At 41.5% G+C, this 13,685-nt stretch overlaps 1 protein-coding gene across 1 annotated transcript in view; it reads right to left on the bottom strand.

Annotated features, from left to right (window-relative positions):
• The window catches only part of Gpat3 (glycerol-3-phosphate acyltransferase 3), a 66,488-nt gene that overhangs the window by 44,181 nt on the left and 8,622 nt on the right, over positions 1 to 13,685 (bottom strand). Inside the window, exon 3 of the mRNA XM_070013189.1 lies at positions 10,021 to 10,087. Within this exon, the coding sequence (XP_069869290.1) occupies positions 10,021 to 10,087 (67 nt within the window). The remainder of the gene's footprint in view (positions 1 to 10,020; positions 10,088 to 13,685) is intronic.

Consider the following 13,685-nt stretch of genomic DNA (forward strand, 5'->3'; position numbering starts at 1 on the left):
TAGGTAACCACTGAACTATGCTATATATCATTTCCATAAGAATTGAGTATCCAGGGGCTGGGAAGGTGGCTCAGTGGTAGAGCGCTTGCCTTGCATGCATGAGGTCCTGGGTTGGATTCCTCAGCACCATATAAGCAAAAAAGAAAAAAGCCGGAAGTGGCGCTGTGGCTCAAGTGGTAGAGTGCTAACCTTGAGTGAAAAGCTGAGGGACAGTGCCCAGGCCCAGAGTTCAGGCCCCAAGACCGGACCCCCCCCCCAAAAAAAGAATTGAGTATCCATTTGTGGTGGTAAATTTTAACTCTGTGTGTGTATGTGTATGTATGTGTGTGTGTGTGTGTGTGTGTCTATGTGTGTTTTGCTAGGATAGAACCCAGGACCTTGCACATGCTGGGCAAACGTTCTACTATTGAGCTATACTCAACTTCTGTGGTGGTAAATTTAAAGTTACTTTTTAACATTGAAGTTTATCTAGTCTGTTTTCTAGTCTGTAAGCCCAATCACTGTTGTATAATATTTTATATTTATCGACTGTTGTATAATATTTTAAAACTATCTCTCTCTTTTTTTTTGCCAGTCCTGAGGCTTGAATTCAGGGCCTAAGCACTGTCCCTGAGTTTCCTTTTGCTCAAGGCTAGTACTCTACCACTTGAGCCATAGAACCACTTCTGGCTTTTTCTGTGTATGTGGTACTGAGGAATCAAACCCAGGGCTTCATGCATGCTAGGCAAGTGCTTTACCACTCAGCCATATTCCCAGCCCTTAAAACATCTTACATATTAACTTCCTTCCTGATGTACAAAATTCATTAGTGTATTTTCTTTTTTTTTTCTAGTCCTGGGGCTTTAACTCAGAGCCTGATCACTGTCCCTGAGTTTCTTTTGCTCAAGGCTAGCACTCTACCTCTTGAGGCACAGCACTACTTCCAGCTTTTTTCCGTTTATATGGTACTGAGGAATCAAACCCAGGGCTTCATGCGTACAAGACAAGCACTCTACCATAAGCCATATTCCCAGCCCTGTGTCTGTATTTTCATGTGTATTATGTCACCTAATACATCCAAGCTGAAAGCTTCATGTTGAATTGTAGGTTGTAGTGTAGTTTTCAAGTCTTCAGCTTACTTGATATTCTCAAATGATTCAGAGACTCATCTCCAATTAATCAGCAGGAAGCCAAAAGTAGACATGTGGTTCCATGGGAGTGTATCCAGTATGAGCAAAAAAGCAGAGCAAGAGTGAAAGGCCCTAGTACTGTCACGAAACATTTTAGAAAAGTATATAGCCTACTTCATTTTCTTAGGATCACTTATTTAACTAATTTTTGTTCTAAAAACACAAATTATAACCCTGCCTCTGTAGAACTTTCCATGTTTTAGGTGCCAGTTGCTCACGCCTATAATTCTAGCTACTCGGGAGGCTGAGATCTGAGGATCATGGTTCAAAGCCAGCCCACATAGAAAATCTGTGAGCTGGAAGTGGAGCAGTGGCCCAAGTGGTAGAGTGCTAACCTTGAGGAAAAAGAAGCTAAAGAATAGAAAAGACTGAGAGAAGGGAAGACACTGTAGAAAAGAAATGTACTCATTACCTGACTCATGTCATTGTAATTCCTTTGTAAATCACCTTTAAAATAACAATAAAAATTTAACAGTAAAAAAAATGTTTAAAAAAATAAGGAGCAGTGCAGGAATAGTGCCCCCACCATCCTGAGTTCAAGATTCAGGACCAGCACAAAAATACATACATACATACATACATAAACATGTAAATAAATAAATTCCATACCAGGCATTGTTGGCTCAAGTCTATAATCCTAGCTACTCAGGAGGATACCAGTTGGAAGCCAGCTCATGCTCAAAGTCCATGAGACACTTACTTCCAATAAACCACCAGAAAATCAGAAGTGGTGCTGGGGCTCAAAGTGGTAGAGTGCTAGCCTTAGCTCAGGTTGGCTGGGAAGGTGGCTCAGTGGTAAAGTGCTTGCCTTGCATGCTTGAGGCCCTGGGTGCGATTCCTCAGCACCCATAAGAAAAAAAAAAGCCAGAAGTGGCTCTGTGGCTCAAGTGGTAGAGCACTAGCCTTGAGCTGAAGAGCTGAGGGGCAGTGCCCAGGCTCAGAGTTGAGGCCCACGACCGGACCCAAAATAAAAAAATAAAATAAAATAAACAAAGCAAAAAGAGCTCAGGGAGACCACCTAGGTACTGAGTTCAAGCCCCACAGCCCACGCAAAAAAAAAAAAAATTAATCAAAGGGAAATGTTAGGCAAGCTGATTTCTCCCTGAACAGGTCCAAGAAATTTTCCCTTATGTTTTATTCTTTTGGAGTGTTTGGATGGATGAAAAAGACACAAAGTACATACAGGCAGAACAGAATTTAGCACAGGGTTAAGCTAACTTTAACTGTAAGCCACAAGACCCAAAACCTTCACCTGCAGTGCCAGCTGGAAGAGACTGAGTGCATTTACCATTGCCAATTGTGCCAAGTCAAGCCAGAAACACACTCCAGGGAGCCAGACCAGAATGCCTGAGCCACAGCTCTGTGCACAACATTGTATAATGACTCATGCTTCAGGTCAAGGCGGACCTTGCTTCAATGCTTGTTTACATTGGCTGGTAATTATTCCAATGTCCTAGTATGTAATGCAATTAGAGTGGAATTCATCTGGAGTCACTAAAATTACATCATTAATTCAACCAACTCACAATTATTGAGTCAAGCCTAACAGTATTCTGGAAATCAGTCAGATACCCAAACAATGAAGCTGGTAGCTCTTAAAAGGCAAATGGTCTCTTGCACTTTTTAAAACCAACTGCAATTAAAATTGCTGCCACGAACCGGTAGCTCATGCTTTTAATTTTAGTTACTTAGGAGGCTGAGATCTAAGGATTGCTATTCAAAGCTAGCCCAGGCAGGTAAGTCTGTGGGGCTTTTATCTCCTATTAACCAGCAAAAGGTCAAAATGAAGTGGTACTGCACTAGCCTTGAGCAAAAACCTAAGGGACAGGGCCCAGACCATGAGTTTAAGCCTCAGTACAGTTGCTAAAATCTCTCGGTGGGATGTGGTCTCAGGGTTCAAGGAGATACACCTGGCTTATGTTTCAGCCCAGTGAAAAAAAGAAGCTATGACCATTCTTTCCCTGTCTAACCATCAGTACTGTGGCACAAAGTGGAAACTTTTACCTGCCAAGGGCCATTTGGGTATTTATGACATCATTTTAGGGCCATACAAAATAATCAAGTCAAAGAACCGTGGGAAACCAATGAGAAGCATATGTGCATAGCAAATGGTTTCACAGGCTTTATATAGTATGAGGGAAGCAGGGTAGCAGGGAATTCATTTCCACTGAAGCTTAACGCTCAGTCTAGTTGTTACTTGAAGGCGAGAAGAGGGAATTACCTTCATCTTTATGTTAACCATTAGGAAAAGTCCTTCAACACTGAAGAAAGACCATAACAGAGCTTACTCATAAGTATATCCTAAATCCTGGCAATGTGGCTTAGTGGTAGAGTGCTTGGATAACATGCATGAAGCCCTAAGTTTGATTCCTCAGTACCACATAAACAGAAAAAGCTGGAAGTGTGGTGTTGTGGCTCAAGTGGTAAAGCACTAGTCTTGAGCACAGAAGCTCATGGACAGAGCCCAGGCCTTGAGTTCAAGCCCCAGGACCAGCAAATATATAGTAAGCCCACTAAATAAGACAGTTTTCAATAGCATAGGATAAGTTATGGGACATAGCCTAGATGCTCTATTTGGATAAGTAGATCAAGAAAATGTAGTACATATGTACAATGAAACAAGTAAACGTGGTATATATGTACAATGGAATTTTATCCATCTATCAGAAAGAGTAGTTTTGGGTCATTTGTAAGAAAATAAATAAACCTGGGAAAAATTATGTTAAGTGAAGTAAATCAAATGCAGAGAGAAAACACTTATTTTCTCTTATATGTGAAAGTTAGATCTAAAGTAAAAATATAAATGAAACATATACAGGGCCATATGCATATATATGCAAACAAACTGACTAAAGTATGTTTTATGTAGGGAAGATTCAAAGGGCGTAATTCTTCTGCATTACTAGCAGTTTAACAAAATGAATACCAGAACGCTGTAACATTTTTCAAGTAGGGAAATCAAGAGGGAGATAGGGTCAGGCACTGGTGTCTCACGCCTGTAATCCTAGCTACTCAGAAGGCTGAGATCTGATGATTGCTGCTTGAAGCTAGCTGTGGGAGGAAAGACCCTGTGAGACTCATCTTCAATTAAACACCAAAAAAAAAAAAAACGGATGTGGAGCTATGGCTCAAGTGGTAGAGTGCTAGCCTTGAGCAAAAATGCTCAGATACAGTGCCTAGGCCCTGAGTTTAAGCCCCAGGATCAGCACCAAACAAAAAAAAGAAAAGAAAAGAAAAAAGAGGAAGATTAGAATAGGAAAGCAAGGGTGGACAAATATAGCTATTATATTCAATATATGTAAGTGAAAATGGAACCATGTAAGTTGAATGTATGGATGATGTTAAGAAAGATGGGGGAGGAGCTGGGAAGGTGGCTTAGTGGTAGAGTGCTTGCCGTGCATGCATGAGGCCCTGGGTTCCATTCCTCAGCACCACATAAGCAGAAAAAGAAAAAAGCCAGAAGTGGTACTGTGGCTCAAGTGGTAGAGTGCTAGCCTTGAGCTGAACAGCTGAGGGACAGTGCCCAGGCCCAGAGTTCAGGCCCCACGACCGGACCCCCCCCCCCAAAAAAAAGATGGGGGAGAATGATGGGAGGGGTAATATTGATCAATATGCATTGTACTAAAAAAAACTGACATGTTAGATTGAAACTCCTTTGTACAACTACCAAAAATAATTGTTTAAAATTAAACGGACATAACAGAATATGGTTAAGAACACAAGAATTAACAAGAAAGATATTTTCTTACATTCAGCTTTCAAATGTCTTCTTAAATAAGAAGATAGGATAAGTATAATGCAAGAGGGATTAACTGAGGAGAGAGACTTGAAAAGTGTTTTTAAATAAGTATTTTATTATATTTAAAAAAACAGAAGGAAATTTGAGTGTGAAAAAATAAATAAATATAACTATTTTCTCTGTCCAGCCTATCTCTGCCTCTCTGCTCACCCAAGTCCAGGATCAGGGCAATGTCACTCAGAGACATCACAGAATTACACTTGTGTTCCTGGTGCCCCGGCTTGCCATGACCCTTGCCTAAACTGACTGGCTCAACACTGACTTGTGCTATCATTGGCTTCAGGACAGAAACATAATCCTCCTGAGATGGAAGATTGCACCAGCCAAATACACAAATGCTGCTCAGTGTGTTTCATCACCCTCTGTCACCTGCCCAGAATTGTGACATTACTTCTCAGATGATTCCCCAACATGGGATGTATCAACAAAGCACACACCCATTCATCCTGGCTTCCCACAGAATCTGAAAAGGAGCATAGGGCTTAGCTCTGGAATCAATAGCCACACAAAGTCCAGTACAAATCCTCCATTGTCCTCTGCATTTGTTGCAGTTGCCTGCTGGATGCTTGTCTTTTGACAACCACCATCTTTTTTTGGGGGGTGGGGGGGAAGGAGGAGGTGGGTCCTGTTCCTGAGCTCTTTGGCTCAAGGCTAGCTAGCACTCTACCACTTGAGCCATAGCTCCACATCCAACTTTTTCTGAGTAGTTTATTTTCATCGGCAATAAGAGTCTCATGGACTTTCCTGCCCTGGCTGGCTTCGAACCATGATCCTCAGATCTCAGCCTCCTGTGTAGCTAGGATTACAAGGGAAGAGCCACCAGCTCCCAACTCTTTATCATCTTTGAACCTTCTATCAACTTCCGATGTCACAGATGCTCAGGGAATAATTAGGAGGCTCACTTCCTAACTTGACAGGTTAAAAAGGGCTGCCACTCTGAATAAAACATGATCATGCCAGGTGCCAGTAATCCTACCTACTCAAGAGGCTGAGATCTGGGGATCTCAGTTCAAAGCCAGCCCAGGCAGGAACGTCCATGAGACTCTTATCTCCAATTAACCACCAAAAAACCAGAAGTGGCGCTGTGGCTCAAATACTAGAGTGCTTGCCTTGAGCTGAAGAGCTCAGACACAGCTCCCAGGCCCAGAGTTCAAGCCCCATGACTGACTCCCCCCCCCAAAAAAAAAGTCATCAGTGATCATCATGATCAATACTAGCCCAAAGTCTTACCAACTACAACAGGAAACCACTAACGAGTTTATTAACTCATAAGTCATAGGAACACCCATTTTTAAAATGTACTCAGAATCTGGGTGCCCATGGCTCATGCTACTGGTAGAGTTCTATCCTTGAGCAAAAAATGCTCAGAGACAGGGCTGGGAAGGTGGCTCAGTGGTAGAGTGCTTGCCTTGCTTGCATGAGGCTCTGGGTTCAACTCCTCAGCACCACATAAGCAGAAAAAGCTGGAAGTGAAGCTGTGGCTCAAGTGGTAGAGTGCTAGCCTTGAGCTGGAGAGCTGAGGGACAGCACCCAGGCCCAGAGTTCAGGCCCCACAACCAACTAAAACAAAAAAATGCTCAGGGACAATGCCCAGGGTAAGTTGAAGCCAAGACTGGAACAAAAAAAAGTGCTTGGAGAAAGAAAACATTAGTAAATTTATCTGAAAGAAGGTTCTGTCAATTAAAAGAGGATCACACAGTTAGAAATATCCATGTTGGGAAAAAATGTTATTGGTAATAATACTTTGGGGTTTAAATGTACACCTCAAAGTTCTACAGTCATTTAAGAATAATAATCCAATGACACAAAAATACTCAGATATTTTCTGCCAATTGCTTTGTTATTTGCAACATGTAAAAGTATACATTTTCTACAATTCCTTTTAGACATAGCTCCAGAAAATAAACTTCTTCTATTGAAGAGTGTATCAGTTTTTAAATCTTATGTCAGATGGGCATTTTTCTCATTATGTTGGGGAAACGCATAAATTAGGTTTAGCCTTTTAATTAAATTTAGCAACGTAGGGCTGGGAAGGTGGCTCAGTGGTAGAGCGCTTGCCTTGCATGCTCAAGGCCCTGGGTTTGATTCCTCAGCGCCACATAAGCAAAAAGAAAAAAAGCCGGAAGTGGAGCTGTGGCTCAAGTGGTAGAGCGCTAGCCTTGAGCTGAAGAGCTGAGGGACAGCGCCCAGGCCCAGAGTTCAGGCCCCACGACCGGACCAAAAAAAAAAAAAAAAATTTAGCAACGTATTCTTTCTTATTACTTAGTCATTATTCCTATATAATACTACTCCCCTACAAATTCCAAAAAATACTATCCCCAAGCGAAAGAGTTTCTTTAGGCAAAAGAGAAACAGTTTGGGTTTTTTTGTATTCTGACAGTCCTGGGGCTTGAACTCCGGGATTGGCTAGTTTGGTCAGCTGATTTAGTACCAAGTATGAAATGGATACCAGGATATCATGGTCAAACAAGTTTAGGAAACACGACATTAAATAACATTAAACTTGTTTCTTTATTATGGGAGTCTTTGGGGCCTTTGCCATTATGTAATAGTGCTTTCCAGGCCTGGCACCTGTGGCTCACACCTGTAATACTAACTACTTAGGAGGCTGGGATCTGAGGATCAAGGTTCAGTCCCTACCAGGGCAAGAAAAGTCTGCAGTGTTTATCTCCTATTAACCAAAAAGCAGGAAATAGAGTTGTGGCTCAAGTGACAGAGTGCTAGCCTTGAGCAAAAATGCTCAGGGACAATTCCCAAGCCCTGAGTTCAATCCCCAGGACCAGAACCAAAAACAAAACAAACAAACAAAAACAGTGATAACACTTTCCAAAAGGAAGGAAAGGTGTGTGGTGAAGAGTTTGTTGTTGTCTTTGCTTGGCGTTTCTGGGGCTGGGATGGAATCCTGGACATATATATCCTAAGCACTCTTTCTTCCACTGAACTACCATCATTTTTTTAAATCAACTAGCCTTCACTAGTAAAGCATAGTTTGAGGACCATACTTTGAGAGTCCCAAGTTTAACAGTTAGAATATGATACTAATTTCAAAAACCTGGGTTAGCTGGTTAGTATCCCTTGGTATGGTTTAGGTATGGTGAGTCCCCAAAAGCTCACACATCAGGAGGCTTAGTCCTTAGCGTGGTGGTGTTGCAGTGCTGAGTGGGGCATTGGAGGAGGTCCTGGGTCATTAAGGGCTGCAATTCCGCTCAACCCCACAATTAGCCCTTGCAGTTGTTTTTTTAATGAGTTTGGGTTTTTTTGTATTCTGACAGTGCTGGGGCTTGAATTCAGGGCCTGGGCACTGTCCCTGAGCTTCTTTTGCTCAAGGCTAGCACTCTACCACTTAAGCCACAGCACTATTTCTGGCTTTTTCTGTGTATGTGATACTAAGGAATGGAACCAGGGCTTCATGCATGCTAAGCAAGCACTCTACCACTAAGCCACCTTCCCAGCTCCTAGCTCTTGCAGTTATGACTAAACTAGAATGTTCCAAAGATGACCCCCGAGTCACGCTATAGACTTCCAGTGTTGCCATGCAATCCTCCTACCTCCTCAAGATCCACCATCCACCCTGAGTTCCTCATCAGAGATGAACTAACGCAGCAGTGTCAGGCCCTGAAGTCACCAGGTGTGTGGGTTGCTCCTGAGCAGCCTGCCCCAGGTATTTTGTTATAGTGACAAAAACCTAATGCTGGCCTCTTGTACTTTTTTTCTTTTTTTGATGCCACTCTTGGGATTTGAACTCAGGGGCCCACACTCTCTCTCCTTTAGCTTTTTTACTCAAGGCTATATCACACTACCATTTGAGCCATTTTCTGGCTAATTAACTGGAGAAAAGAGTCTCTCTGATTTGTCTTCCTGGAATGCTTCAAATAGCGGTCCTCATATCTCAGCCTCCTGAGTACCTAGGATGATAGGCTGGAGCTACCAGCATTTCGGCTCTTCCCCACTTCTTTAACTATTAATTACATCTCCATGTGCCAGTGGGATGTTCGTGGCTCGTGCCTATAATCCTGCTACTCAGGAGGCTGAAATATGAGGATTACGCTCGGAAAGTCCGTGACACTCTTACCTCTGATAAATTACTCAGAAAAAGCCAAAAGTGGCTCTGTGGCTCAAGTGGTAGAGTGCTAGCCTTGAGCACAAAGAGCCTCAGGGATAGCACCCAGGCCCTGAGTTCAAGCCCTAGGGCCAGAAAAATAACAAAAAATTAAAAATTTAAATTTTAAAAAAAGGGCCACCATCTTCAATGCATGCCCTTAAAACATAAAACACCTAAAAGAACACATGGAAGAACTAAGAAATATTGCTAACTTTGTGATTAAAAGCCCAAACTGAGCCAAACTCAGTTCCAGTGAGACTCATCTCCAATTAACCACCAGAAAATCACAAATGGAACTGTAGCTCAATAGAGTACTAGCCTTGAGCAAAAAAGCTCAAGGATAGCTCCAAGGCCCTGAGTTCATGCCCCACCACCAAAAAAAAAAAAAAAAAAAAAAAAAAAAAAAAAAAGAAGGGGTTATACCATGGGGGAAGGACATACAAAGCAACTAAAAAAAATCACCTTATAAATATGTTAGAAACAATCACAAGAAAGAAAAAACATCTTGGGGTTCTGACCTTCTCTGCTTGTCTCAGACATATACTAGTTATTGCAAATAAGGGAAACTATGGGACCTATGTTTCTTTGGGCCTGGCTTACTTCACTTATTATATTAATTTTTTCCCAAGTCTTTCCATTTCCTAACAAATGGGGCAATGTCATTCTTTCTGATGGAGGCATACAATTCCTTGGTATAATTTGGGGAGGGGAAGGGAAAACACAAATTGTTTAAATAGAGATACAGGTGGACCCATTGTATTTTCACAATTAAAAAGAACTTATTAATAAAAAAAAAGAAGAATCAAAAGCCAAACTCAGCAACCGCTATTTGGCATTAAGGACAGAAACCTATGGAAGGCATTGCTTTCAATACTTCAGGTACAAACTGAGTAGATGTAAATCTATACAACTTAAAAATTTTAACAATCAAAAAGAAAAGGAAAACTCACCAACGGAAGCTGAATTTTTAAGCACCGATTCTTTTGGGGTTCCTTTTTCAATTCGTATTGTGGCCCACTGTTCAAAAATAAGAGGTAGTCATTTAAATTAAGTCTTCCACAGACATGACCAAAAATACACCATGATCACAGAAAAGTGAAATTAATCACTAAGGGCACTTTTGAATTAAAAAGAACCTTTGATGCAGCAGAATTAAAAGTCCTAAGTGATGTGCTCTTATATTAGTCAGAAAGTCCTAATAAATGAGTAATGACAATAACCACCTTACCTAAACTGCCTTACATAAATCTGTGCCCAAATAAAAACTCTCTGAAAAGGCTATGAAGGCCAGGTACAGTGGCACACACCTGTAAATCCAGCATTTAAGAGCTTAAGGTATGAGGATCTCAAAGCCAGACTTCACTACGTATTAAATGCCTATCTCAGAACACTGTGAAGTATATGACTGAAGAACGGACTACAACCGGGTACTGGTGGCTCATGCCTGTAATTCTAGCTACACAGGAGACTGAGATTTGAGGATCACAGTTCAAAGCCAACCCAGGCATAAAAATCTGTGAGACTCTTATCTCCAGTTAACCACAAGAAAATGGGAAGTGGTGCTGTGGCTCAAGTGATAGAGCGCTACACTTGATATGAAGAGCTTAGGGGCTAGGCCCAAAGTTCAATTAAAAAAAAAAAAAAAGAACATATTATGGCATAAAGAATGCCTGGATTTAGCTGGTGTGGCTACTCATACTTGTAATTCCAGCTACTTGGAAAATAAATATGGGGAAGACAGAGGTTTGAGGTGAGCCTAGGTAAAAATTTTGCAAGACCCCTATCTCAACCAATAAAAGCCAAAGCATGATGGTACATGTCTGTAATCCCAGTTACACTAGAAGCATAAATGGGATAGGTCAACAAAGGTAAAAATCTAAGATTCAACTAAGGAAAAACTAAATGCATATAAGGCTAGAGTATGGCTCAAGTTGTGGAACCACATGCCTAGCAAGTGAGAAATCCTGAGTTCAAACCCCAGTAGGGGGAGATAAAAAAGCTGCATGCAGTTGAAGCTGGGGCTGTGTATGTAGCTTTGTGGCAAAATGCTTGCCAATCATGTGTGAGGCTCCAGATTCAAGTCCTAGTATAGCCAAAAGAAAGCAATCTGAGTCTGAAATAACTTAATCCTTCTGCATTATAAATAAAAATAATGGGGCTGGGAATGTGACTTAGTGGTAGAGTGCTTGCATGAAGCCCTGGGTTCAATTCCTCAGTATACCACATAAACAGAAAAAGCCAGAAGTGGCATAATGGCTCAAGTGGTAGAGTGCTAGCCTTGAGCAAAAGCTCAAGTGCTCAAGCCCTGAGTTCAAGCCGTGGGCAAAAAGTAGTAGTAGTGGGCTGGGAAGGTGGCTCAGTGGTAGAGCGTTTGCCTTGCATGCATGAGCCCCTGGGTTCAATTCCTCAGCACCACATAAGCAAAAAGAAAAAAAAAAAAAAAGTAGTAGTAGTAGTAGTAGTAGTAGTAGTAACAATAATTATCATAATTCCATCCCAGGGGACCACGCAGAGGCAGGCAAGCATAGGAGAAAGATTGTTACAAGGTTTATTAGAGGAGTCATATTTCTCCTGGAGAGAGAGCACATGGCGACCTCTACACTAGGTAGCAGCAGGGTCTGAGGGTCTGGGCAGAGAGAGGGAGGGGCCAGCTGTTTGGCCAGCAGGGAGGAGCTCAGGTCTAGGTGGAGCTGAGGACCAAAGGTGGGCATAATGCTTACAATAATAAATAATATTCTCCCTATCCCCCAGTTTGCTGTCAGGATTAAATAACAAACTAACAACCATGTGTAAAGACCAAAGCACAGTGATTATTCTCCCAGCCAATCAGCCACTTGAGTATTTTACACAGTAAAGAGGCTTCAGAATGAAGCTTTTAGTAAACAGCAGCACAGGCATGCAAGAGCTTGAAAGACTCCATGAAATCACCACTTACGGTGCCATCTGCTCACCTGGCTACTTACCTATTAAGTTTGAGGTCTATAGGCTTGAGAAAATTTAGGAAATAGAAAAAGAACTCTCATTTTGCTTTGAATGTGTGCAAAGAAATATACCAAGATGAGATTTTTTTAATTTTAATTATTTCTTATGCATTTCTAAAATGATTTACTATTTAACATCAGAGTTTAAAAAGTACAGGATGCATTATAAGCTGATGTGCTGAATTGAAACTACTTTATATAACTAAACATAATTTTAAAAAGAAAAGGATAAAATGGGGGCTAGAATGTGGCTTAGAGGGAGAGTGCTTGCCTAGCATGCATGAAGCCATGGGTTTGATTCCTCAGTACCACATATACAGAAAAACCCGTAAGTGGTGCTATGGCTCAAGTGGTAGAGTACTAACTAGCCTTGAGCAAAAGAAGCTCAAGGACAGTGCCCAGGCCCTGAGTTCAAAGCAGCAGGACTGGCAAAAAAAAAAAAAAAAAAGTGCAAATGGTTCTACTTATAATACTTGCTATTCAAAATGCTGCAACTAAAAGAATGGAAGCCAGCCAGGGTAGAAAAGTCTTCAAGACTCCATCTCCATTTAGCGAACAAAAAGCAGAGCTGTAGTTGTGGCTCAAGTTGTAGAATACCAGTTAAGCAAGCAAGCCAAACAAATGCAGGGCTTGAATTCAAAACCCAGAAATCACAATGAAAAAAGTACAAATAAACCTTCAATGTGGTATCCTCAGAGAAGCACTTGCCTAGTATGTTCAAGACTGTGAATTCAATCCTTAGCACCACAAAATAAATTAAATTGAGATAATTCTAATTCAAGTGAGTTCCAGAGGAGTTCAGAAGCTTATGCTTCTAAAAATTACAATACAGAAAATATGGCTTAAATAGTAGAGTGCCAGTTTAATAAGCTGAAGGCTCTGAGAAAATTAAAAATAAAAGTACAGGGCTGGGATATAGCTCAGTGGCAAAGTGCTTGCCTAGCAAGTTCAATGTCCTGGGTTCGATCCCCAGTACCAAAAAGAAAAGACTTTAAAAATACAGTTAAAAAAGCAAACAAAAACAAACAAAAAAAAGTACAATTCAAAAGCTAACAATGACTGAGTTGAGGAGGAGGAACAATATAAGGTTAAAAAGCCATACAGAAGCCAGGTGCTGGTGGCTCATGCCTGTAATTCTAACTACTCAGGAGGCTGAGATCTGAGGATCGCAGTTCAAAGCCAGCTCGGGCAAGAAAGTCCATGAGACTCTTATCTCCAATAAACCACTCAGAAAACAGGGAGTGGCATTGTGGCTCAAACAGTAGAGTGCTCACCTTGAGCTGAAGAGCTGAGGGAGAGTGTCCAGAACCCAGAGTTCAAGCCCCATAACTGACCAAAAAAAAACACAAAAAAGCCTTAAATAGAGAAAGGGAAGGTGGCTTAGTGGTAGAGTGATTGCCTTGCATGCATGAGGCCCTGGGTTCGATTCCTCAGCACCACATAAACAGAAAAAGCAGGAAGTGGCACTGTGGCTCAAGTGGTAGAGTGCTAGCCTTGAGCTGAAGGGCTGAGGAACAGCGCCCAGACCCAGAGTTCAGGCCCTACAACCGAAGGAAGAAGGAAAAAGAAAAGAAAAGAAATTAAATACCATAAAAAATATACATAGAAGTCAAGGAATGTGCCATGGCCAGAGT

The sequence above is a fragment of the Dipodomys merriami genome, unplaced genomic scaffold (genome assembly GCF_024711535.1).
Source record: "Dipodomys merriami isolate MVZ:Mamm:240054 unplaced genomic scaffold, mDipMer1.0.p SCAF_9, whole genome shotgun sequence".
NCBI lineage: Eukaryota > Metazoa > Chordata > Mammalia > Rodentia > Heteromyidae > Dipodomys > Dipodomys merriami.